This window comes from Rattus norvegicus, chromosome 5 (genome assembly GCF_021556685.1).
Source record: "Rattus norvegicus strain SHRSP/BbbUtx chromosome 5, alternate assembly SHRSP_T2T, whole genome shotgun sequence".
NCBI classification, from domain to species: Eukaryota; Metazoa; Chordata; class Mammalia; order Rodentia; family Muridae; genus Rattus; species Rattus norvegicus.
In genome coordinates, this window is record NC_141538.1 from 19,948,346 (window position 1) to 19,974,620 (window position 26,275).

The 26,275-nt window shown below is 40.5% G+C and overlaps 3 protein-coding genes across 28 annotated transcripts in view; 1 reads left to right on the forward strand and 2 right to left on the reverse strand.

Moving 5' to 3' along the window:
* Tcea1 (transcription elongation factor A1) overlaps positions 1–11,202 on the reverse strand; it is a 37,872-nt gene extending 26,670 nt beyond the window's left edge. For 9 of the 17 annotated variants that reach the window (XR_015619792.1, XR_015619793.1, XR_015619791.1 and 6 more), the window contains exons 1-2: positions 11,018–11,202; positions 447–509 (exon numbers count right to left, since the gene is read on the reverse strand). Coding sequence is in view for 11 of the 17 variants with exons in the window: in XM_087549639.1 (XP_087405765.1) it covers positions 447–509; positions 11,018–11,080 (126 nt within the window). In the remaining 6 variants the exon portion in view is untranslated. 17 annotated transcript variants of the gene reach the window in all.
* Rgs20 (regulator of G-protein signaling 20) overlaps positions 1–26,275 on the forward strand; it is a gene marked incomplete at its 3' end in the record, with an annotated part of 597,802 nt that overhangs the window by 180,763 nt on the left and 390,764 nt on the right.
* Positions 21,938–26,275, reverse strand: part of Lypla1 (lysophospholipase 1) — a 29,151-nt gene continuing 24,813 nt past the window's right edge. For 5 of the 9 annotated variants that reach the window (NM_001429411.1, NM_001429409.1, NM_001429410.1 and 2 more), the window contains 1 exon segment: positions 21,938–23,702. In NM_001429411.1, coding sequence (NP_001416340.1) covers positions 23,649–23,702 — 54 coding nt within the window. In that variant the 3' untranslated portion in view covers positions 21,938–23,648. 9 annotated transcript variants of the gene reach the window in all.

Consider the following 26,275-nt stretch of genomic DNA (forward strand, 5'->3'; position numbering starts at 1 on the left):
ATTTACTGGAGAAATCTGTTTGTAATTGGGGTGTGGCTCAGTCCTCGCACACACCTTTAATCCAAGAGCTTTCTTTTTATTATAAACAGGATTAAATAAAATCAACCATAGGTCAAGAGGCAGAGCACACAACCAGTTGACAGGGAGTAAACATAGGAGAAAAAAAGTCAAGGAGGAGAAACAGATGAACAGGAAGTAGAAGGGAGGGACATCCAGTTTAAAGGGTTTTTGAAAGGACACAGAGAAAGGCAATTTCCTTTTGGTAACAGAGCTTTACCTCAGCATACGGCCTCCTAATCATTATTGACAAAATCAAACATTTGAGATTTTGTTAAAAACAACACACAACCTTGGAAAGTTCTTTTTGAGGAACACGTAATGACGATAACTCATTATTTTATACCAATTACCAATTCAAATACTGTGTGACACACCGAAGCACATACCTGTAATAATTCCAGGGTCATGGGAATATTCTTAAGCTCTTTCAGCAAATCCAATGCACCGGCCTATAAAATGAAACAGGTTTATTGAATTCTCAAGGCAGTAAAGCAAGGACTAGCTTTAGTCAATTAACAACTTGCAGTGGCTCATCTATACACACAAGTACAAAGATACATGTATACATATGTACACATACATCATCCTACAATAGAGGTTGAGATATCAGAGATACCTAACATCCAATTTCTGAGTTATGGCTAGCACTTGTGAAACAATTTTGACTTGTATTCCCAACAGTATACGTTCAAATATGTGTTCTGAGAAGAAATGTAAAATTTCTTAATATAATAAAAAACATACTACAACTTCCACAGGATATATCTACATGAGGTTAAAAGCCAGACTGAGAAAATAGGAGGTCCAACAGATGCTGCAATCCCTCTAGTGCTGCAATCCCTCTAGTACTCATCTGTCAACAGGGCAACAAGGAAAAGGCGTTGTTTTGTTGGGAATTTGAATGAGATCTCCATTTCAATGCTCACAGTAACAATACTACCTGCTTCTTAAAGAATAGCAAAAAGTAATTTATGACAGAAAATTCAGAATTTACATCTATGTTATGCTTTTAAGACTATCTAGTGCCACCTAAAGACTATACATGGACTGACCCTGGACTCTGACCTCATATGTAGCAATGAATATTCTAGTAAGATCACCAGTGGAAGGGGAAGCCCCTGGTCCTGCTAAGACTGAACCACAGTGAACGTGATTGTTGCGGGGAGGGTGGCAATGGGGGGAGGATGGGGAGGGGACCACCCATAGAGAAGGGGAGGGGGAGGGATTAGGGGGATGATTGCCCGGAAACTGGGAAAGGGAATAACACTCGAAATGTAAATAAGAAATACTCAAGTTAATAAAAAAAAAAAAGACTATCTAGTGCCAATTACCACATGGAGTCAAAACCTCCTAATGATGCTGAGGCACAAAAGCCATGGAAAAAAATTACAAAACCTGGAATTAAAGAGGAATAGGGGCAACAGTGCCACCTATAGCCTTTGATCAACTACCACCCCTCATCCTACCCCAATGCCTTTTTTTTTTTTCTTTTGAGAAAACAGTCTAGGGGAAGGGGAAGGGGGGATTGGAGAGATGGCTTAGTGGTTAAGAGCACTGACTGTTCTTACAGAGGTCCTGAGTTCAAATCTCAGCAAGCACATGGTGGTTCCCAACCATCTGTAATGAGATCTGATGTCCTCTTCTGGTGTGTCTGAAGACAGCAACAATGTGTACTCATATACATAAAATAAATAATTCATTTTAAAAAAAAGACAGTCTAGGTAGCTCTAGCTGGCTTGAAATTCCCCACGTAGATCAGAATAGCCTAAAACTCAGACATGTGCCTACCTCTACCTACCCTCTAAGTAAGGGAATTAAAGGTGTGAGACACCACATTGGTATTCACTTAATTTCATGTCACCTAAAATGGTCACTTAATCATTTCATTAACAAAAACAGGGGAGGGGGGTTAATGTTTCAATTTGGTTTTCTATGTGTGTGGATTTTGTGTGTCAGAGAACCCCGAGAGGTCTTGGGCTGACATCAGGTATCTTCCCAAAGTCCCTCCTCATACTCAGGCAAGGCCTCTCTTGTTCCAGGGAGTCCCTGTCTGCACCTTCTGCACTGGGGTTACAAGACAGCTACCATATCCATATTTGTCATGCCTTACTCCCTGTCCTCTGCTCAAAAATAACTTTTAAGTTATGGTACATTTTTTAAAAAGATTTATGTATTATATATAAGTATACTACAGCTGTCTTCAGACAGACCAGAAGAGGACATCAGATCTCATTACAGATGGTTGGGAACTACCATGTGCTTGCTGAGATTTGAACTCAGGACCTCTGGAAGAACAGTCAGTGCTCTTAACTACTGAGCCATCTCTCCAGCCCGGGTATATTTTCTTATAATTCCTTTTTCTTCTGCTTATTGAAAAAATATTTTAACCATGCACGGTAGTATATGCTTTTAATCCCAGAACTCAGGATGCTAAGACAGATGCATTTCTAAGAGTTGGATGTCAGTTTGGCCTACTTAGAGAATTCCGGCCAGCTAGGGTTATGTAGCGAGATACTATTAACTAACAAACAAACAACAAATCTGAAGAATTCTTATATGTGAAATTTTTATTTTTATCATATATTACCTCCTATACATAAGATGGAAAATATGAATGAAATAAATTAGCTAAAGTATTCATATTCAGAGCCAGACATTTATATCTTACATATCACCTTTTGACTCAGATCTGATAACATCTATTTCTACAGAAGGCTGGATGAGGTGTCACATAACTTTAATCCTAGAACCCAAGGGGCAGACAGACAGCTCTTTGCGGGTTCCAGACCAGCAAATATTGGGGTGATTATGCTGGCAGTGGTAGTAACACATGCCTATAATTCCAGTGCTGGGAGACTAAAGAAAGAGCATCACTAGTTTAAGACCAATCTGGGCCGTATGGGAACACCTTGTCTCAAAACAAACAGACATGAATGTAATGAAAAAACCCCATAAAAGAATCCATAAGAAAACTAATGGCAGCTCATTTTGCAGCATGGAGAATTAGTTCCACTCTTTATATTACTATTTACTTTCTTGGGGGGGGGGGGGGGTCAAAGGGTATTCTACCAATGTATCTAATTTTTTCCATGCTAATGATACCAACTCTGCAAATTATTCTTACTGTGCATGTGTGTGGGGATGAGCAGGGGTGCATGCATGCTGCACTTGTGGATGGCAGAGGACAGTGTTAAGAATTGCTTCTCTGGGGGTTGGGTAATTTAGCTCAGTGGTAGAGCGCTTGCCTAGCAAGTACAAGGCCCTGGGTTCGGTCCCCAGCTCCAAAAAAAAAAAAAATTGCTTCTCTGAACCCACTTTGGGTTTCAGAGCCCACTGGGCATCTCACCAGCCCCTTCTCCAAAAGTTTTGACATTCTGTTGTGAGTACATAGTACACTACAAATAGCCATCTAGCTACTATATATGTAATACATGCTGCCTTCCAAACTCAAAATATAAAAACAAGGCAACCTACAAATCAATAAAAATATAGCTTTAGAACAATAAAAACCTCTTCACATTGTATGCTATAGAAAAAGGCAAGGACTTTTATACTATGTCTTAAAAAAGTTTTTAATGTATTTTTTAAAAATGTGTAAGAGTGTTCTGGCTACACATGCATACCCAGTGCCTTTGGAGACCAAAAGATTATGTTGAAAAACCTGGGACTATAATTACAGCCAGTTGTGAGTCCTCATATGGATAATGGGAATCAAACCTGAGTCCTCTGGAAGAGTAGCCAATTGCTGGGGCATCTCTCTAGCCCCTTGAACTGTTAGTTTTGAAAAATAAGACCAAAAAAAGATTTTAAGGTATGATTGTTTGAAATTATCTGACTTGACCTTCCAGAATAAAATGGCATTAACTGGGTTGGGGATTTAGCTCAGCGGTAGAGCGCTTGCCTAGCAAGCACAAGGCCCTGGGTTCGATCCCCAGCTCCGAAAAAAAAAATGGCATTAACTTCTCTTCTGGAAATATCAATATAGAACACTTTAATTTAACTATAAACTTAAAACACTAGAATTAAGAAGCAGGTTATTACAAAGGATTTTAACAATTTGTGGCTTACAGATTTCCCTTTTATGTTAAAATTCCATACATGTCTTATTTATAGTGAACTATTGTGAAACACTGTTAGAGAACATTGGTCTAAGGTTCAATATGAATAAAAAAAAAATCTAGGGATGAGAGAGATCACTCAACAGTTAAGACCACTTGCTGCTCTTGCAGAGAGAATCCTGATTTGGTTTCCAGTATCCATGTGGCAGATAATCACCTGCAATCCCAGTTCTAGGGCACCCAATATCCTGGTTTACACAGGCACCTGCATGCATGTGGTGCACATACATAGACTTAGGATCACACATATATATGTAAAATAAATAGACACATATTAAAGAATTTCTATAGAATTTTTTTTGGTATGAATGAGGTCTAATTCCTTACATGCATATGTCTAACCTTCCTCCAGATCAAAAACTTTCAAAACAAAAAAGTTAAGTCTTCAATCCATTTGGCAGCAAAGGCTACTGTCAACAGATGTACGGCTAATGGGTCTACTTACTCCACTTAAGTAATACTATTGAAATAATAATGTCTGATTACTAGGAGCTGTCCAAATCCCTTTAGGGTATCACATAATACATGAGGTATCATAATATCTTGTAATCTGAAAAATTCTGGAATTCTCAAGAGTCCAAAGGCTTTTAGCAGATGGTGCATCTATCTGTATTCTCTATTAATGATAGCATTTTTTTCTACCCATATCTCCATGGACTTTCTTACCATTTCTAAAGATCAATAAGAACTTAACAAATCAAACTGATAAGTAGTTCTTAAAAGCAGCTTTGCTCTTAAGATATACAAGCTGTCACATATAAAGCAGATTTTTAAAAAACACGTCAGTAATACAATACACACTATAAGTTATTTCCCGAGTAGAGGTAACAGATTTACCTTAATTTGACTTTGTTTCTATTCAGCTCTCTGGTGAGTAGCTATGGCAGGAAGAAAATGCTGAGTGACTGATGGGATGCAACAACTGTGACTGCTCTTGACAACTAACGTGTTCAGTTGAGTATCTCACTCAAGGTACTTTACAAAATAAACTATGATGAACTGAATGAAACTAGCAAAAACCATATGAATATACACTAATTCAGTGACAACTTACCTTTGAGAGCTACTGTGTACCGAGTATTGTGCTAAAAACTTCGAAATTTTGTTTTATGTGTATGAGTGTTTATACATATTTATGTGTAGTGTATTGCCTGCAGAGACCGAAGAGAGCACTGATCTCTGGAACTGGAGTTATAGTTATGTATAAGCCTCCACTGTGGGCACTGGGAACCAAATCCAGGTTCTCTCCAAGAACAGCAAGTGCTTTTAACAAATGAGCCATCTCTCTAGCTCTTCAACAAATATTCTTTTTTTTTTTAAAGATTTATTTATTTAATATATATAATACACTGTCCGTAGCTGTCTTCAGACACACCAGAAGAGGGCATTAGATCTCATTGCAGATGGTTGTGAGCCACCACGTGGTTGCTGGGATTTGAACTCAGGACCTCTGGAAGAACAGTCAGTGCTCTTAACCACTGAGCCATCTCTCCAGCCCTTCAACAAATATTCTTAATGTGACATAATAAGTTCCATTCTGTGTGAGCACATAGCAGTAAACAAAACAGCAATCCCTTTGGACTTCAGAGAATTTTATTTTGATGTTGAAATTGTATCCAGAGCCTCACACGTGCTAACCTATTACTCAACTACCAAGCAATATACCCTGCGTCAGGAATTAAAACAAGCAACAAAACCTCTATTGTTTTGTGACCTAGCACAAGTGTGTTTTCCGTTCCTCTGGCCCAGCACTGATAGTGGTGCTTTCTGAACTCACTACAAAACCAGAAGCTGAATTCCATCCCTCCCTTCCCATTTATCTATCTCCTAGCATCAAGTCCATTGCAGCATCTTCTATAGATAATGATGCAAGAGAAAGAAAGAATCGACTGTAACTTCCAAAGTCACCTTTAGTTCACAGTACTGACTGAAAAATAAACTACAAGTATCACACTATTTTATTATATTTTTAGGAGTGTTAGCAGAAATACTTTTACAAAAGAAAGTATTTGAAACTACAGGGAACCTAATCTACATAAAACTGCAGGCTACAAACATCCTTTTCCACATTCGAACAGAGGTCCAGAGACTTATAGGTTAAAAACATATGTTGTGTTTACCCCAGACCCAGATTTAATGTCATACTCTTGTTTCCTAATTTTAAAAATTGTCCTTTTTGAGCTTCTCACATAATGAAGAGAATAACATGGCTAGTAAGTAGATTAAATGGTCAGGTACACAGTGAAGCATTAAAACACAGAAAACACCTGACACAGGAGATAGCTGAGGGGAAGGGAGGAGATAAAGGCCCTATATAGATGTTCCTCCAAAACAGATACACATTCCAGTAAATACAAAAAGATGTCCATAGCATTTTATTACAAAACTGTAATTTAAATGACACATATCAACAGATATTAAAAGAATATGCTAAGATAGAAACAGTCAAACACTCCTGATGGCAATGTAAAATGGCCATTTTGTGGGAAGAAAAAGAGAACTGCATTATTTTTGGATTAGTTTCTCAAATGGTTAGTTGGGTTTGGAGTGTAGGTACAGTGCTTGCCCAAGAGTCCAGCCCCAGGATTAAAAATAAAAATTACACATAGATAGTACATGGCCCAGTACTTCTACTCTTAGGTATAAACCTAACAAATGAAAACATATCAACACACATATAAGATTACTAACATTAGTTTTATAGCCCAAAGTGGAAGCAGCACAGATGTACAACAAAAGATGAATTTATAGGGGCTGGGGATTTAGCTCAGTGGTAGAGCGCTTACCTAGGAAGCGCAAGGCCCTGGGTTCGGTCCCCAGCTCCGAAAAAAAGAACCAAAAAAAAAAAAAAAAAAAGATGAATTTATGCATCAGTAAAATGAAACACTATTCTGCCATAGAAAAGAATGTAATTCTAACAAGATATGATACAGATTGGACTTTAAAATGCACGTAGTAAGCTGCGCATGTGCCTAGAGTTCCAGACATCTACTCAAGATATTAAAAGAAGAAGAAGAAGAAGAAGAAGAAGAAGAAGAAGAAGAAGGAGGAGGAGGAGGAGGAGGAGGAGGAGGAGGAGGAGGAGGAGGAAGAGGAAGAGGAAGAGGAGGAAGAAGAGGAGGAGGAGGAGGAGAAGAAGAAGTAGTAGTAGTAGTTGTTGTTGTTGTTGTTGTTGTTGTTGTTGTTGTTGTTGTTGTTGTTGTTGTTGTTAGACAGACTCCAGAGAGCCAAATAACCCTATTGAAAAGTGGAATACAGAGCTAAACAAAAATTCTCAACTAAGGAATATTGAACGGCTGAGAAACACCTAAAGAAATGTTCAAAATCCTTAGTTATCAGGGAAATGCAAATCAAAACAACCCTGAGATTCTACCTAACACCAGTCAGAATGGCTAAGATCAAAAAGTCAGGTGACAACAGATGCTAGTGAGGATGTGGAGAAAGAGGAACACTCCTCCATTGTTGGTGGGATTGCAAGCTGGTACAACCACTCCGGAAATCAGTCTGGAGGTTCCTCAGAAAACTGGACACTGCACTACCAGCTATACCTCTCCTGGGCATATACCCAAATGATTGTCCAACATACAATGAAGACACATGCTCCACTCTGTTCATAACAACCTTATTTATAATACCCAGAAGCTGGAAAGAACCCAGAGGAATGGATAGAGAAGATGTGGCACATCTATACAATGGAGTACTATTCTGCTATCAAAAACAATGACATCATAAAATTCATAGGCAAATGGAACTAGAAAATATCACCCTAAGTGAGGTAACCTGATCACAAAAAACACACATGGTATGCACTCACTGATAAGTGGATATTAGCCCAAAAGCTTGAATTACCCAAGATAAAAATCTACAGACCACATGAATGAAGCTCAAGAAAACCAAAGTGCAGATGCTTCTGTCCTTTTTAAAAGGGGGAATAAAAATATCTATAGGAGGGGATATGGAAACAAAGTCTGGAGCAGAGACTGAAGGAATGGCCATTCAGAGCCTGCCCCACCTGGGGATCCAGCCCATATAAATTTAGCCACCAAAACTAGACAATATTGATGAAGCCAAGAAGTGCATGCTGACAGGAGCCTGATAGAGCAGTCTCCTGAGAGGCTCAGCCAGAGAGTGTGACAAATACAGAGGCCAATGCTAACAGCAAACCATTGAACTGTGAATGGTCCCTGTTGGAGGAATTAGAGAAAGAAGTGAAGGAGCTGAAGATGCTTGAAACCCCATAAGAACAACAATGCCAACCAACCATAGCTTCCAGGGACTAAACCACTACCCAAAGACTACACATGGACAGAACAGACCCATGGCTCCAGCTGCATATGTAGCAGAGGATGGCTTTACTGGGCACCAAAGCGAGGGGAAGCCCTTGGTCCTGACAAGACTGGACCCCCCAGGGTAGGGGAACGTGAGGATGGGGAGGCAGCGATGGGGCGGGGGCTGGTTCGGGAGGAGGGACACCTTATGGAAGAAGGGGAGGGTAATGGGATAGGGAGCTTATTGATGGAAAACTGGGGAAGGGAATAACATTTGAAATGTAAATTTTAAAAAAAAATTGAAGAGCTCTTAACTAGTTAGGATGGGACTACCAACCTAGTAAAATTATCTGAGTAATAAACAAGGTAAGATTGGTAACTACTGGAGTTAGCAGAAAACATGGTTTGGAGTACTAGTTCAAAAATTGGTAGATGGTTTTAATTGACACCTAACTATAATTTTATTAAAATGAAATTTTATCAAAAAGTAGTGGCAACCATCACGCTTCAAGCAGTTTTCACTTTTATGGTCTGAAATAACTTAAAAATAGCTCCTGTCACAGTTCATGCCTATAATCCCATTTATAAAGATACTTACGTCAGGAGAATCTCAAGAGTTCCAGGTCAGCCTGGGCTACACAGCAAGATGCTATATTTAAAACAAACCGAAACAAACTAAAGAATAGGGGTTGGGGATGGTCATGACTATGGCCCCAGTACTGTAATTGAACTACATTATGACATGCAGTCTCAAAAAGTAAGTGTGTGTGTGTGTGTGTGTGTGTGTGTGTGTGTGTGTGTGTATTGGCGGGGAGGGGTGCCCAAGAAATGTCTGAACAGGTAAAGGCACTTGATTTCAAGCTTAATAAGAGAGTTCAGTCCTAGGCCAATGCCTGTAATGCCAACACTCAGGAGGCAGAAGATCTGAGATTGAAGCTAGCCTAATCTACAGAGCAAGTTCCAGGACAGCCAGGGCTACACAAAGAAATCCTCGAGTCGTCTTCTGACCTAGTCATGTACACACACACACAGGTTTTTAAATTTTAGAATGTATAGTGTCATTTTGATCTTTTTATTTCATCAGCCTGTTTGAATTTCAGAACAGGAAAATGAAAGAAAAAGCAATTAAAAGAACCAGCTTTCTCTTTCTTTTTCAGGGAAAATTTTCACACTGGTTAAAGTTTTGCACTACAAGAAAGCAGATTTGAGGGCTAGAGAGATGGCTCAGAGGTTAAGAGCACCGACTGCTCTTCCAGAGGTCCTGAGTTCAAATCCCAGCAACCACATGGTGGCTCGCAACCATCTGTAATGGGATCCGATGCCCTCTTCTGGTGTGTCTGAAGACAGCTACAGTGTACTCATATACAAAATAAATAAATAAATAAATAAAAAAAAGAAAGCAGATTTGAGAGTGACTTTAAGTCTGTCCTGATGTATTTGGGAAAATAAGTTACCAAGTTAATGATTCCCCCCATCTCCACCCGAGAGCTTCCTCTGTGGCAATCTGGTAACCTCCAGGCAGACTGAGAAGTTTCCCAATTTAATCCAAAAAAATGTTCAACCTTTCGTATAACAAGAATTCATTTCCTTCATCAAGGAATGAAATGGCTCAATCGGTAAGGAAGATAAACAACACAGGCTAATATCTGGAACAGAAAACAAACAGGAAATATTTGAAAAGACCAAAATCACACATACAGCTTAACGGGGCATGAAATTAGATGCTGAGCAACGCACCTGTTGAAGAAAGAGGAACCGGGGTTGTCTGAAGTCTTAAGTTATTTGTTATTACCACTAATTCCTAAGCAGGCAGTGAGTGGTCAATCAGCGAGCTCCTGGCTCAACCAAAACTACACAGTATTTAAGCAACAATACTTTAAGTTTCTGGACTCATAAAACCGAGAGACCATGCACTCACAGCTGGGTCCTAGTCACAAAAGAATTTTGCAGAGGTCTGTAAAGCACTCCACAAATGTAAGCATCTCTGCACGGCTTTTACTTCACGAACGGGAACCGTCTCTGGTATTTTTGAGAATGCAAATCTGCTGAGTACGGAAGAACAAATTCAGGTGAAGTTGGCTTAAGGGAGGTCAAGTGTGAAGCAAACGGATGGAAAGTGGTACACACCGGTGGACTCATAAACACAGACCAATGAATGACCGGAGGATAGCATCCGTCCCGCCACTACCTCAGCACCATACCCACCTACCAGCAGCCGGCTGGTGAGGTTTCAAACTCTAGCTGTCCGGCAAATCGCACCCAGGCCTACTTGCTAAGAGACCGCGTTATTTTCTGTTTGTAATTACGAAGTGGGTCGAAGGTAGAGCTGGGATAAACACACTTTATGGCCCGTCTGAAACTGACCGCGCCACCCAGCGAAGCCGTTCTGAGGTAACCGGCGGCGGCCACCGTACATTCTCTCAGCCGCTGACGGCTTCAGTCCTGGGCTCACTGCGGCCGTCCCCAGCACAGACGTGTAAGCCCGGAGGGCGCGCGGCCCGGCCCTGACTGACTCCGCGTGAGCCGGTGTCACGGTCTCGGCCGCGGCCTGCCCGGGGCCCGCCCGCTCACCGCGTTCTTTTTCTGCACCATTTTGTCCATCTTCTTGGCAATGCGAACCACCTCGTCCTCCATGGCTCCGGAAGGCCCCTCTCGCCCGGCCACAGCGGACGGGAAGCGAGAGAAGCTGCGCAGACGCTCGACGAGCCCCGAAGCCGACGGCCTAGGCCTTCCTCACAGACCCGGCCCGCGGCGGCGGAGGCAAACGCTCCACCCCCTAGGTAGTATCAGTCGAGCGCCACGCGCAACGCGCAGGCGCTACCAATCGATCGCGGGAGTCTGGAAAGCAAAAGTCGCTCGCTCTGGCGCGCGCAGTCCTCTTAATGTATTCCCGGCCCCTTCAGTCTGGAACTTCCGGATCTTTCCGGACTCTCCTTGCTGGAGAGTTAAGAGTCGGATTACCCTGGTTGTCATGCCGGAGAGACACCGGCACTAGGCGGTAGACAGCTACCGGTTCCAAGGGAACCCCTCCGGAACCGCGCTCTTTGGGACGCCGGGCGGGCATAGCCGAGGGCTTCAAGTGCATGAGCACCGAGGGTCATTCTTGGTCTCGGCTATTCAAACCTTATCGCCTGGGGGTGAAAACCGACTTAAAAGAAGGCCCTGAGAATTGTGCCTTAGAAAAAAAAAAAAAAAGCCAAGGTAGAAAACTTACGAGTATAGTGTCTGGGATTGTTTTTACTTCTGTAAAACGTTGTGTGAAAGTTTTTAATAAGTCAGGAACCACTGAACATTACAGACTTTAAACCTTAAAATGTCTTCTTTCCCATGAAAAACTTAACCAAAACACATTTTGTGTTTAATTAAACATGTGTCACCAAGCATGAAAGAAGGCCGTGGTGTTTAACTAACGTGTCTTTTCACGCTTTAAGTTTATTAATGAGCAAATAAAATAATTTCCCTGGGTTAAGTTTAAGTTATTAATGAGTTTAAGTTTAAGTTATTAATGAGCAAATAAAGTAGTTTCCCTGGGTAACAGTAAATTCCACTTCACACAATCAGTTTCTATTGAAAAGAAATAGTTCAGTACCATTTTTCACCCACAGCTCACTTTCCATTGCTTTCTTTGTCCTTTTCCTTCAATTTCCTTGTGAGGTAATAAAGAGGAGACAATCATTTTCTCATTTGCAGATGAGAAAGTGGGTCTGTGCCAGGTAAATCATTTACTACCGATTCATACTATTCTCAGTTATAACAGCATTTCAAAGTTAATTACCATTAATCAAAATCTACCACTTAGTAAGATTCTCCCTATACTAAGGCTTTTATGGTTCAAAATATCTGGTCTCCACTTCACTGCCTTAAGACAGGGTCTCTCCCTGAACTAGAAGTTTAGGTTGTCAGCTAAGCTGACTGGCATCTTCTAGACTCCCAGGCGTTGTGGTTACAGGAATGCACAACTCTGTGCTGGGAATTCCATCTCAGATGCCCTGGTCCTCATGCTTGGAAAACAACTACTCCAGTCCACTGAGCCATCTTCCCATCCCCAAGTTGATTAATTTTTAACTGTGGTAAGAGAAACATCAAGTTTACTGTTTTAACTTTTATTTTTAAACAAGTCTTTTGTAGCCTAAGCTGACCTTAGTTTTCTATGTAGCCCAGGTTAGCCATAAGATCCTGATCTGCTAGGAGTACGGGCAAGCACCACCATACCCCGTTTAACTGATTTCAAGTACAAGTATGAGACATTTACGGAGCCACCAGGGCTGTACATTATGACCACTGACAGTTTCCAAGTTTTCTATCATTTTATTATCAGGTCCAAAAGAGACTGAGGACAAATGGATGACTGAGGGGCTGATTAGCATAACTCCATTAGCATCACAAGCATCAGTTACAGAGTCTGGATATCCAGCATCCTAGCCTCTTACCCTAAAATTCTCCAGCTCATGGGCTTCCTTTCCCACAGCTTCTGATTCCTATCTAAAACTGTCATTCCGGCATGCACCATCTAGGTGCTTGGTCCTCCCTCGCCCTGCTGGCCCCTCTCATGGCCTAATCCATTCAGCAGCGATCTACCACTTTCCCTGCTCTTGACTCTTCATGATGCTTTGGCTGTTCTCTTCCTACAATACTTTCTCCTTTACAATATAGGGCATACCCTCATTTTATACATTTATCTTCTCAAAAAATGCACAATTTTGCCTGATTTTTCAAAAGATTTATGTATGAATGCCTGGTGCCTGTAGAAGCCAGAAGGTGTCAGGTGCCCCGGAACTGGAGTTACAGGCAATTGTAAGCCACTATGTGGATCTTCAGTGAGAGCCCACGGATTGACTTAGAGTCTTGCGTCACCGTTCCCAGTCTTCCCTTCCTCAGAACCTTTCTCCAAGTCAAGGCTGGTCTTTGACACACACTTAAGGTTGAGGTTGCTCCCCAATACTTTGTCTGGGGCAGCTCCGCTGGCAGTGAATAAAAACTCCATATGACTTATTTAGACTTCTTGGGAGGTTTTTTCTCTTCAGGTACCCCATAGCAGAGACAAATCTCAGAAGCAATGGCCAGATCCAAAGTCATGCAGAGTAACCATTGCCATTTTAATATTGTCTTCTGATGCATTCAAATAGTTATTTCTATTGTTTTGAAGCTACTTTACGTTCAATTGACAATTAAAAAAAAATTATTTATAGGAGTACTCTGTCACTGTCTTCAGACACACCAGAAGAGGGCATCGGATCCCATTACAGATGGTTGTGAGCCACCATGTGGTTGCTGGGAATTGAACTCATGACCTCTGGAAGAGCACTTTACCTCTTAACCACTGAGCCGTCTCTCCAGCCCTTTGGACAATTTTAAAGTGTGATTTTGTTTGGTTTGGTTTAACTATGGCTAATTTACTCAGTATTGCAGTCCTTAGAATGCGGTTGTAAATGGAGTCTTTCCTCAGTTGCTCCTTCACCCTGCTCATTGCTAGTGTATCGAGCTCTTTTAAATTTGTTGGTTTATTTGGTTATTTTTTGAGACAGGCTTTGTGGTTGGCCTCTGTTGACCATCACTACCATAGAGCCGAACAGCCACTATTCTCGTGAGTTCAGTTGTGCCTGCGTGGGAAAGCTTGTTGACTATCGAAGGTCCACAGAAGTAGGCCCAGGGGACCATCAGACCTCACCTGAATATTCAGCCACCCCTCCCCAACTAGTTGGCAGTTCTGCCCTAAAAGGAGATGGCCGCAGGTTCCGCGGGGAAGGGATAGTCTGTAGGCTGGGATCCATTATCCACATTATCTAGAGGAAGGGGATGGGGAAGGTGCAGACTTTCCCTTGTGGTTACTCTAGGGTCTTCTATGTACTGTAAATAAGCCTTATAAACTCACTGGTTACCCTGAGTTAACTTTTTGTCCTTGGAACTTTAGGAGTGGGTAGACAATACCTAGGTCCACTCCCAAGGTGAAAATACCCAAGCTTATTGTGTCACTGAGGTTGAATTTATTTCCTGCTTCCACCTCCCAAGCACTAGGCTGATCACCACATCTAGCTAGCATCATTAAAAAAAAAAAAAAAAAAAAAAAAAAAAGCCTTGTGTTTCTGAAGGCCTTTAAGCCCAGCACTCAAAATATAGCTTGTTTTGGGGCCATTTTGAGTGACCATGGTAGGAAACAAAGAGTTAGTTTATCCCAAATTCCAGGTTCCAAAGTGGAAGCAGTTTCATGAAAGTTTATAGTTCTACAGAAGAGAAAGTCATGAATCAGGGCAAGTTTAAAATAGATTGGTGGATACATCAGAGAGGTGGTTGCAGCAAGATGAAGCTTTTGGGTTGATAGAAGCTAATGGTCTGCTAAAATTCAAAGAGTTTTTTTTTTCTTTTCTTTTCTTTTTTTTCGGAGCTGGGGACCGAAAAAACTTGTGCTTGCTAGGCAAGCGCTCTACCACTGAGCTAAATCCCCAACCCCTCGAAGAGGTTTTTATCTATTAGTCACAAGATTTTAGACACAGAAATGGGCGAGAAGTAATTATTTCAAAGGACTTGAACTAGCCCAAGTTTAGGAGGGTATGCAGAATTCCAACCTTCACAGTATTGCAGTTCTAATTGGGCAATCAGTCTCTGAAGAGGTATAGTTGGAGCTCTACAACTTTTAGTACACTCTACCATACAAATAAAAACAGTTCTCTTTTCCTTGTCTTTGACTGTAGTTGGAAAACTTTTTCTCCTTTGTGGCATATAATGTCCACTGTTTTTTTGGGACACGTGGTTTTCCTATTTCTAGTTTGTTGTTTCTATTGTAATTTGGTGTTGAGATGATTAGGTGTTATTTCTCCTAGTTTCCTGATGAAGGACTATATATTTCCCAACTTCCCTTATAGACTAAATCATTTTCACCCGTTTGGACAGCTGAACACACGGATGACAAAATGCCCCCTTGACGTGAATAAATAAATATGGTCCCACCTGAGGTCAAACCAAGTCCTTCTTCCTGCCTTCTCTCTATAGCTGGTAAAAACGAAATGAATCTAACACTATTAATGGTACATACACATGATTGGTTTAAAATGTTGAGCCACTCTTACTTTCTGGATAGCCTAGAATTTTAAATATGCTCTTAGACTGGGTTTGCTTGTATTTTAAGATTAAAAACAATGTTTACTGTTGGAAAATGGGATCTTGCAGTGTGGCCTTGGTAGCTGGTATTACTGGTGTCATAGACTGTTTCTTTTTTTTTCTTTTTTCCTTTTTTTTTTTTTTTTCCAGAGCTGGGGACTGAACCCAGGGCCTTACGCTTGCTAGGCAAGCGCTCTACCACTGAGCTAAATCCCCAACCCCGTCATAGAATGAGGGGTGTTCTTTCATGCAGTTTGACACAGGTGAAAAGTATTCTTGTAGGAAGGTCAGAATTACAATGTGAAAGTCTCAGTTGACTGCAGCACCTTATTTCTTTTATAAAGGACTTTTTTTAAAAAAAGAGTTATTATATCCAGAGTACACTGTAGCTGTCTTCAGACACACCAGAAGAGGGCATCAGATCTCATTACAGATACTTGTGAGCCACCATGTGATTGCTGACAATTGAACTCAGAACCTCGGAAGCCATCTCTCCAGCCCGACTGCAGCACCTTATTGAGTCAATAAAACATTCCACTGAGTGGGAAACATGTTCAGAATGGCCAAGCACAAGAACTGCTATATAGGCAGGAAAAAAGCTGAAGGAGAAATGTAAAAAATAAAAATAAAAAAATAAAAAGAGTGGTTGGTTACTTTCTTTGTAAACTAAGACAGAGAGAATGATTTTAAAAGAAGTCAGCATTATGTTATGTTTGTGTGAGGACTGAGGATCGTGAATTTTACTAGTCAAACTGAAACTGACTTATTTGGTAAGTCTGATCCCTCCTCCCCCTTCCAAATCTGGGAAGGTCAGATAAAGAGTTTTCAGTTTGATAGCTGAAAACTTTGGGAGAAGTGGCTCCACTCTGACATGTAGCCTGGTATTATGCCGGGCTCTAGTGCAGTTCAGACCACCCGAAAACAATGGTGCCTTGTGGGTTTCTCTTTAGCTGATAGAACTCAATCAGTTCTTTAATCCCAGACTGAGTTTCCACTATAGTGGGAATGATGCAAATGTCTGTAATACCAAGTTCCCTATGTAGGAATAGCAGACACATATTTACCAAGTTCTAAAAATAACACCCAATCACTGCTAAGTCTCATGTCAGCTGACTGCAAATGGCTGCCCTTTTCAAGTGTTTGTTTTGGTTGTATTTTGCAGTGATTTAGGGGGAAAACTGACCATGAAGCAAGTAAGTAATGAGAGCTCAGGAGACCAGGCAAGGGGTTTAATTAAGCTCAGGGGCTCAGGTCTGGTAGGGTAAACCATCTGATCTTGGGCTTTTCTGTTTTTTTTTTTCTCTTCCCCCCTCTTTTCTTCCTCCACCCCCATCCTGTCTCTTAATGGATCCAAACTCATTTTTTTTCTATCTTCTTGGAGCCAGTCTGGGCAATTTGTATATTTATAGACATTTTGTTCATGTTTATCTATGTTATCTAGGATTTTTGCAGCACTGAGGACTGGACTCATGGCTTCATACATTCTATTCTATCCACAGCCTACTATTTTTACATAGAGTTGTTCATAGTATTCTAGAAATTATTTCAGGCTGGAGAGATAGCTCAGTGGTTAAGAGCACTGACTGCTCTTCCAGAGGTCCTGAGTTCAATTCCCAGCAACCACGTGGTGGTTCACAACCATCTGTAATGGGATCCGATGCCCTCTTCTGGTGTGTCTGAAGACAGTGAGAGTGTGCCCACATACATGAAATAAATAAATCTTAAAAAAACAAAAACAAGCAAAAAATTATTTCAGTAAGGATGCCAGGTAGTTTTTGACAACTTGATACAAGCTAAGTCATCTGAGTCAGGTTCAATTAGGAAAATGGTCCTTACACAATTGGGCTGTGGGCAAAGCCTGTGGGGCATTTTCTTAATGATTGATGGGGAGAGGCCAAGCTCACTGTAGGTAGTGCCATCCTCAGGTGGTCCTGGGTTCTAAAACAAAGCAGGCTGAGCAACGCATGAGGAGCTGCACTCCTTCGTGGCCTCTGCGACAGTTCCTGCCTCCAGGTCTCTCTGAATTCCTGCCCTGACTGCTCTGTGATAGACTATTACCGGGTGGTGTAAGCTGAACCTTTCCTGCTGTTGGTCATGTGTTTCAGCACAGCAGTAGGAACCTAAGAAAGTAAGCCTTTATTTTCCTTAGTAGAAAAGCTGTTCAAAAAACCCTCTTTGGCTTGTTTGACTTTGTTCCTCCTCTAATCTTACTTCTTGCCTATCTCATCTTTAACATTTCCTTCTAACAGCTTAAGTGTAACTGCTTGTAGTCTCCTGCTAAGTATGTTCTTCCAGAAAACTTTTTGCAGTGTCCCACAGGTAAGACACTGAGAGACCCTGCCCCTAAACGGGTTCTGACTGGTAAATAAATATGCAGACAGCCAATGGCTGGGTAGGGCAGAGGTGGGTAGGATTCTCAGGCTGGGGACAGACATGGAGGAGGAGGAATGAGAGCCACCATGCTAGGGTAAGGTGGAGGAAAGGAGACACACCGTGCCTGAGAAGGTGCAGGTCAGAGAGCTTAGCTGCCATGTAGGCTAGGTCTGCCTGACTAGGTCTGGGGCAGCAATGATGGAATAATAGATTTTATTAAGTAATGACTTGAGAATATTAGAGGGAGGTGGATTAACCATGTGGAGGTTAGGAAGTGGCCCAGCCATCGAGCGGTTTTAGGCTTATTAAAATATAAAGGCTGTGTTCTGTGTGTCTTTCATTCGGGAACCCAGAACACTGGGGCAGGTAGCCACCAGAGGGATCAACTGAGTAGATTAATTGGGTTCTGCTACATAGCCAAACTTTTTTGAAACAACTATGCCATTTGACATTCTCACCAGCACTGTAGTAGACATCCAATTTCTCTACATATGTATCATAATTGGCATTATTATTTTTACATTTTCATTTATTCCTGTATATATGTACATATATTCACATGCACAACAGACAACTTTATTTCTTAACGTTTGGTTCTTTTCTTCCGGCATGTGGTGCCAGGGATTGAACTGAGCTCATCAGACTTGCAGCCAATGTACTTAGCTATTGAGCAATGTCACTAGCGCCATTACTATCATTTTACTTAAGAAGATCTAATAGGTATGCCAGTCTTTCTGTGGTTCTTACGATTGCTTTATGGTCTGTAATATCAATCAATCTTAACCATTTATGTAGCTCAGCGAAAGGTTTTTAAAAATTAGATTTTTTTTAATGTTTAAAAAGCCATTTACATAATGTATATGATTGGTTATCAATAGTCTGCAAACATGTTTTGGAAGACAGGGACTTGAACTCACAGAAATCCACCCAGCTCTTTGGATTAAATGTGTGCCAACACCCCACACTTGCTTGGCTTTTTCTCCTGGATAGGCTTGTTGAAAGAGCTGACTTTTTCACTTTTGTCCAAGGTTAAGGTTTAGAGGGAAATGCTCTGTCAATGGCTATCCATTTTGCTCAACCCCTTGTGCCTTTGTAACTGTCGGCATTATTTTGTCCCATTCATGCGAATGCTTATCTCTGTCAATATGAATTTCTGGCACTATTTAGTCATTTCTAAGATGCCACACTTCACTTTCACAGCATTGTTTCAGCCAGGCTCAGTTCTCTTGTCTTTTATATAAACTTTAAAGTACCTGTGTCTAACAATTCATTGGGACTATTTAGGAACTGCAATAAATTTGTGCACCTATGTGGGGAGAGAGAAGCCATTTACTATGCAAAATCTTCCAATATCTGCTAATCAGTTTTTTGGGGTTTTTTTTTTTTTTTTGAAAGTAAAATACAGGATGACATTATATTGGCAAAGGTCCATGTGGTGACACCTTCTTTGGTTGGGATTACCAAGATGGTGCAGGACATTGTCTATCAAGAGGTAGGAGGAATGTGTGGCTATTTTCTACCTCCTATACAGTCACTGTGATTGCAACATACGGTTCTCGGCCTAATGGCTAATCCTGAGCATGTCACAAAAGTCCTCCCTCCAAACATCATTCTATTTTTGTGATGGTTGTTAACCTGACAGAAATAAGGATAATCAGCCAGACTAGCCTCTGGGCAAAACCCCAATACTACTCCCCAGGCAGGGGGATTTGGAACTGCATAAAGCAGAACAGCTATTGAGCACTGAACGCAATGTGACCAGCTCCCTTTAAATCTGTTGTGCCTTCCACACTAACGAGTGGACTGCAGCTTAGAACCGCGATTTGAAACAGTCAAACTATTTCAGCAACAGGAAACCGAGAGGAGTTGAATTCTAATATATGAACCTCATCCCATCCACAGCCTGATCCACAAACTCCACGTTAGATGTTCATGTCTGCTGCTGTTACTTTGTAGAAGTTTTTGACCTCCAAATCCTGTGATTTATATTTATTTGTTTGTAAGAAACTGTGAATGATGATTTAATTTTTATTCCTACAAACTAATTGCTAGTATATAATCTCTAAAGTGGTAAACCTAACAAAAATGTCTGAATTAAAATGTGCACGTGGGAGCCAGTGAAGGGTGTTGGCTCCCCAGAAGCTGGAGTTACAAGGAATTGTGAGCTGCCAGACATGGAGTCCTGGGATTTGAACTTGGGTCTTCTGGAATACCAAGTACTCTTAACTGAGCTGTCTCTACACCACACATTGTGCATATTTTAAAGAGTCACTATTTGAACATACCCTGAATCAGTCCCAAACTAAGACAATGCCTGTTCATTCTTTTCTGAAAACCACTTTTGTACTTCAGTCCATTCTATGGCATTCTGTCTATCTGGCCCCCTTTTGACATTTGAGTCTTTCAGGTGTTTTTGCTACTTTTCCACAGAGATCTTTCACTGGAGTGGCTGATTTTCACCACATCCCCACTCCCTCCAAATCTGCATTTTAATGCTGTTTCTCCCTGCTGTCTTTAATATTCTCAGACACTAACCCCAGAGTCTATTTCTTCAGTTCTTGGTATCTCATCACCATATACTTTCGTCATGGGCACTCCCTCACGGCAAGTTCTATATGGTTTGAGGGTGCTCACTTGTAATAGGGCTAAACATATGGAACTCTCCACAAAGCATTTTTAAATGTCTACCTCTTCCACATGCCCGAGTGCCCTGATTTTAATTTATAAGTTTATGCATTGCCTATATGTATTACATATATATACATTACATATATATCAGATTTATAATACATATTATAAATTTAAGACCAACATGCATGTGAAAACAAGTTTCTTGTTAAAGAATTTCAGAAGGACAATTTCTCCCCTTTTACAATTCAGTGTAAAAGAGACCAGTGGTCCTTTATTTGTTGTTGTTGAAAGCAAGGTCATTTTACTAGTTCACCTTATGTAGAACCTCCAGAGGATCATGACTTTGTAGTGGTGGATATTTCTGCATCTTTCCTCATCTGCCCGAAGTTAAATGTGCCACATGATCTGTTTCATTAAACCTCTAAGGCTCTGGAGATCACAATTTCTGCACGGTGTAATGATTTGCATCATAATCTGACTCAGCATTTTAAAGGTGTTTCATTATATGAACTATACCTTTGTTTAAAACATATTACCCCATTGGGGCTGGGGGTGTGTGTACAGAGAACGATGGTAAACACCATAGAGTTAGGCGAATTAATCTGAGTGCCAACAGTTCTAGTCCCAGGCACAGCTTACCTCCGCACTTTTTCCTTGTTCAGTTTTTAGGTATCTTTACAAAACTGAAATGTTTTTATTAGGAGTGTGGCAAGGGTCACATACATTTCTTTCCAAAAAGTAATTTAAGACCTACTGCAAAAGCTGGCAAAATTCTGCTGTTTATGACTACAATTAATTAAGCATGGAATGTATTTTTCAAAAATACGGTTGATGAAATACTTATCAATACCTGAAGTTAGGGATGTTATTCAGCGGACTGTTTTCCTAGTGCATACATAAGTACCTGGGTTTAATCTTCAGCATTGCATGAGCAAGTAATTAGAAAATATAACGTAAGCTGGGTATGGTGGCCCACACCTGTAAGTATTGTGGAAGCTGAGGCAGGAGGACTGCTGTGAGTTCCAGGACAGCCAGAAGTATATTACAAGACCTTACCTTAACTCAGAAATAAAAACCACAGGAAATGTGGTGCTACTTTGCAAGGTAAATCTGCAAGACTGGATGCTAGAAATGACAGTATTTTTGCTACACATCTTCGATGGCATTAGTTGTTTTTTTTGTTGCTGTGATACGACAGTAGCCAACATCAACGTATAAACATAAAGAGGGGCTTATTTTGGCTGACTATTCTAGGGGTTAAATGTATATCGAAACACAGTGGCACACATCTGTAATCCCAGCACTGGGAGGCAGAGGCAGGTGAATGTGTGAGTGGTGGGTCAGCATGATTAGTTATTTTTCTGTTGCTGTGATACATCACCATGACCAAAAGCAATTTAGAAGAGTTTATTTAGGCAAGTTCCAGGCCAGCAGGGGTATGTAGTAAGATCCTATCTTAAAAAAAAAAAAAAGAAAGAAAGAAAAGAAATAGTACTATATAAAACAATTGATAAAGCCAAAATTAAATTTTATTTCACATTGATAGAAACTGTGAAAAACATGACATTTTCCCACATTACAGCACACAAATTCAACGGAATATTTCTTACCCCAAATAAATTTTTACAGATACAATAACTGAAGTAAATGTATGCTCTTCAAAGTAAAGCAAAATAGTAAATGATTGTTTGAAATTGTTTTAAATCTAGACATAAACAATCGGCTTCATTGTTAACACTCTATCTCGGACACACCAAATGACCCCACATCAGTTAGCTCCTGCTTACAAAGATGCTTCCTTCTTCTTGGTCGGTTGAAAAACAGCAGGAAAAGAAACTGTTCAGAAATAACCATAATTTTTGTAACATACTCAACTGTGTGGAAACAGTTATAAATATGGGTTTATATATGTGGGTTCTAACCAGTCCTTATTATCCATAAATTAAATAATTTTCAGCAGTATTTTGAACATGTTGATGATTTAAAATCAAATGATTGTTATTTTAATATTTGCACAGGAGACTGATTATCAAAAGCTCCTTTACTGAAGATGAAAATTTCAAATTAGCATGTTACCCAGATGAAAATAAAACAAGTTTGACTGCTCATCTTGAACAGTATTTGGTTTTAAGCATAACATGTACAGAAAATGTAAACTTAAACTCTGCTATGTTTAAGAAATTATATTCTAAAACCAGTCACAAGTATTTCTAAACACGCCAAGATATTATTTACCCTTTAAGTTTTTATAGAAAAATAAAACCACAGAATTAATGACCAGCACTGAAGATTCTGGTCTGAAGATTGTTATTTGAAATATGTACGCTTAAGTAATGTGTGGTTTCTTTTCATATTACCTATATTGGAAATACTGTATGTCTGTGTTTCAGAATGTCAAAATAATATATAATGACAGATATTTCTTTATGACAGGGAGGCAATATTACTTTTCTATGGAAACCAAAAAAGAATCTACCTTTTTCTTCTTGAAAGGAGAAAAGTTACATCGAAGGGGGGAAGCCTGGTCCCCCAGTAGCAGGGCGATTAATTGCAGAGAGCAGTATTACTTTTGACACTTAAGAGCACGATCCCTATGGTCAGGGATGATGTAATACCATCTTAGGTATCCCAGTCACGTATGTGTGAATACAAACAGAAACACAGACACTGCGTGATGACTCAACACTTGTGGAGTAAAACTATAGTCTAACTCACAGAATTAAGAAGTCACTTACATCTTAACAGCTTGTTTAGACCTGAACAAACTTTCAGAGAGCATACTAGTAATTGAAATGATGTAATAAAACTCTGCTTGTGTTATCTTATTTTGCTGAATTAATTTGAGACAAAGAAGCTAGTTGCTTCACTTACCTACTGTAATACTAGTATATTCTGAATTGTATTATACAAATATATGCATAGAAACGTAAAAGGATCATACATTTCCCATGAGGGAGACATCATTTAGTCTGTCTCATTGGTATGTATTTGCAAAACATTTTAACACTGCAAACATTAGCAGTTTTATGATCAGTCATGGGGAAAGGTTTATACTCCACTACTGTGATGCTGGTGAACGTCTACTCAAGGCCTCTTAGTGACATCAATCAATTGGAGGTAGGAGCTTATCAATGAAGTACTTGACATCCATCATTTCCTGTTTGGAAAAAATGATTTATTAACAGCTGAGAAACTACATTTCCAAGAATGACACTAATAAAATCCATGTGGTGAGGATGTTTTACTGCTACAGTCAAAGGAAATGTAAGAAAGTCGAGGCACCAATAGAAATCTCTTAACATTTCTTAGGATCTAGTTCTGTGCAAAGTCTGTTTTCTGATGCATAAATAAAACACTGGGGATTCAGGAGGGTCAGAATGCTGCTCCCTATCCAGAGAGCGTTCAGTGATGTCTACTTACTGACAACTGAGCACCTGCGAAAGAGCTTCGCTTTCTGCTTTCCTCATTAAAATGAAATGATGCATAGCTCATCTTTTTTGCAATGTATGCCTCTCATGAAGAATTACATACAGCTACACATCTGAAACAAAGTATGTAAGGCAGACCTTGGAAAAGATGAAGGTCACTTTCTCCTGGAAGCCTCCTAGGTCTTATATTTTTGGTTGTGAGCCTAGCCTTTAATGGCTGAGCCATCTCTCTAGCCCAGCCTCCTAGGTCTTAATCCATTTCCCCCTTTCCTAAGTCTCTGGCCTTCACTGGCCAACAAGCTAGCCATGCAGTGAACTGCACTCTGAAGCCCTACCTAACAGTTTCCTATAATATTCCAACCTCATCCTTCCACTCTGTTCATTCAGCTCAACGTCCTCCAGAGCCAGCATAGGCACGCATTTACGTGCACGGTACTCAGGGTCTTCAGGCATTCCCGAGTCTCCCTACTCTTCCTTATTCAACAGTTCCTCCTTTCATGGTAGAGTGGGGATGGAGGGCTCTGTAGGATCCAAGGCACACTGGCCTTTTGGGGTACGTCATATTATTATCCACTTCCTTTGTGCCTAAAGCAAGTGATTTAACCTTACTTGGAGATTGTACAACAGTGGACTATAACCCAGAGATTAGCCATCAATCAAATTTTATTCTAGGCCATTACAAGTACCCTAAATCCATCCAGGTCTTTCTCATCTAAGTAATTATATCTTCTACTTCATCCTGAAGACAAAAAGCATGTAACGTAAGCTCCCAATAACTCTGCCCCATCTTGACAACTCCTTATAATACTTGTCCAATCCTTTTCTATCTCAACTCAGAATGTTCTCCTCTTTTAAGGTAGCAGAATCCAGCTATGGTCCCAGATGACATACGAGCTAAGATATCCCCTGATCTTTATCACTTCCTACTCACGATGTCTTTCTCCCATTTCATTAAAAAAGAAAAGAAGACTCCCAATCATTCTTCCTATTTAAAATGTGTTATCTTCTCTAAGACAGAGTCTTTGTTAAGGTGGTCTAGAGTTACAACCAGTTCAATCTGGTCTTAAAAGCAAAGTCTTTCTGTCCCAGCCTCCTAAGTGCTGGGATTGCAGAAGTGTGCAACATTATTTCAACAAACTTTTTTTTTTTAAAGTTAAATGCTTTGAAATTTTTTCTTTTGTAATTTTATTTTATTACTTTATATCCTGCTCACTGCCCCTTCCCAGTCACCCCTTCCCACAATCCTTCTCCTCAACAAAACTTTTAAAAAGAGATCTACATATACTGTGTGTGCCCTCATTCCCTTTCATTAATTTCGGCCTCCCCTCCTCCTCGTTGCAGTGAACTGGTCCTTACACCTACTTTATGGTGGCATATTTGGTAATCAAGTGAACTACAAACCCTTAGCCCCTTTGCTACCTCCTGTCCTATCCATAGAATTAACCTGAATATACTACTGGATTCTGCCTCCCCTGGTTCAGAATCTAGACATCTTGCTTCAATTGAAAATAGCTTACTGCTACCTAGAGAACATGTCCTTCCTCTGCACACCATGTACATTTCTGTAGGAGATGAATCCTTACTCCCTTTATGATCTACCCTCTCCTTTCTCTCTCTCCCACGCCTGTCCTCCCCACACCCTACCCCAGGCTGGCCAGAGTAATTTTGAACTTCTGACCTGCTTCCACCTTTCAAGTGTTGAGATTACAGCTGTGCCATCGTGCTGTGTGTACATCTGAGGTGGTTTGAATATGCTTGGCCCAGGGACTGGCACTATTAGGAGGAATGGCCTTATTAGAGGAAGCTCATCTCTTGTGGGTATCTGCTTTAAGAACCTCATCCTACTGCCTGGAAGACAGTCTTTTCTTTGCCTTCGGAACAACATGTTGTTGCTGTAAAATTATTAAAAAAAAAAAAAAAAAAAAAAAAAAAAGATGTTCTCTTTTACACCGCACTAGGTCTGGCACTGTAGTGCTGCAGGATAACTGCTAGGCATCTTCATCTCAGCCAGCAAAGCCTCTCACCCGCTCTGCTCCATCCCATATCTCACTGCCATGGCTTCTTTCTGAGCCTGGCAACAATCTCCCTACCCATCTAGTTCCCAAGGCAGGCTGCCATGCCAGACATACACGTCTCCAGCCACCACACACTGTCTTGAATTCAATTAAATCGCCACATGAAAGAACACACAGCACAATAAGTTCTGATTCAATTGATAATACGTAATTTGCTCACCCAGACACACAAAGCCCTGTACACACCCATCCTTAAGAACATTCATAACAACCTGTAAAGGTGCAGA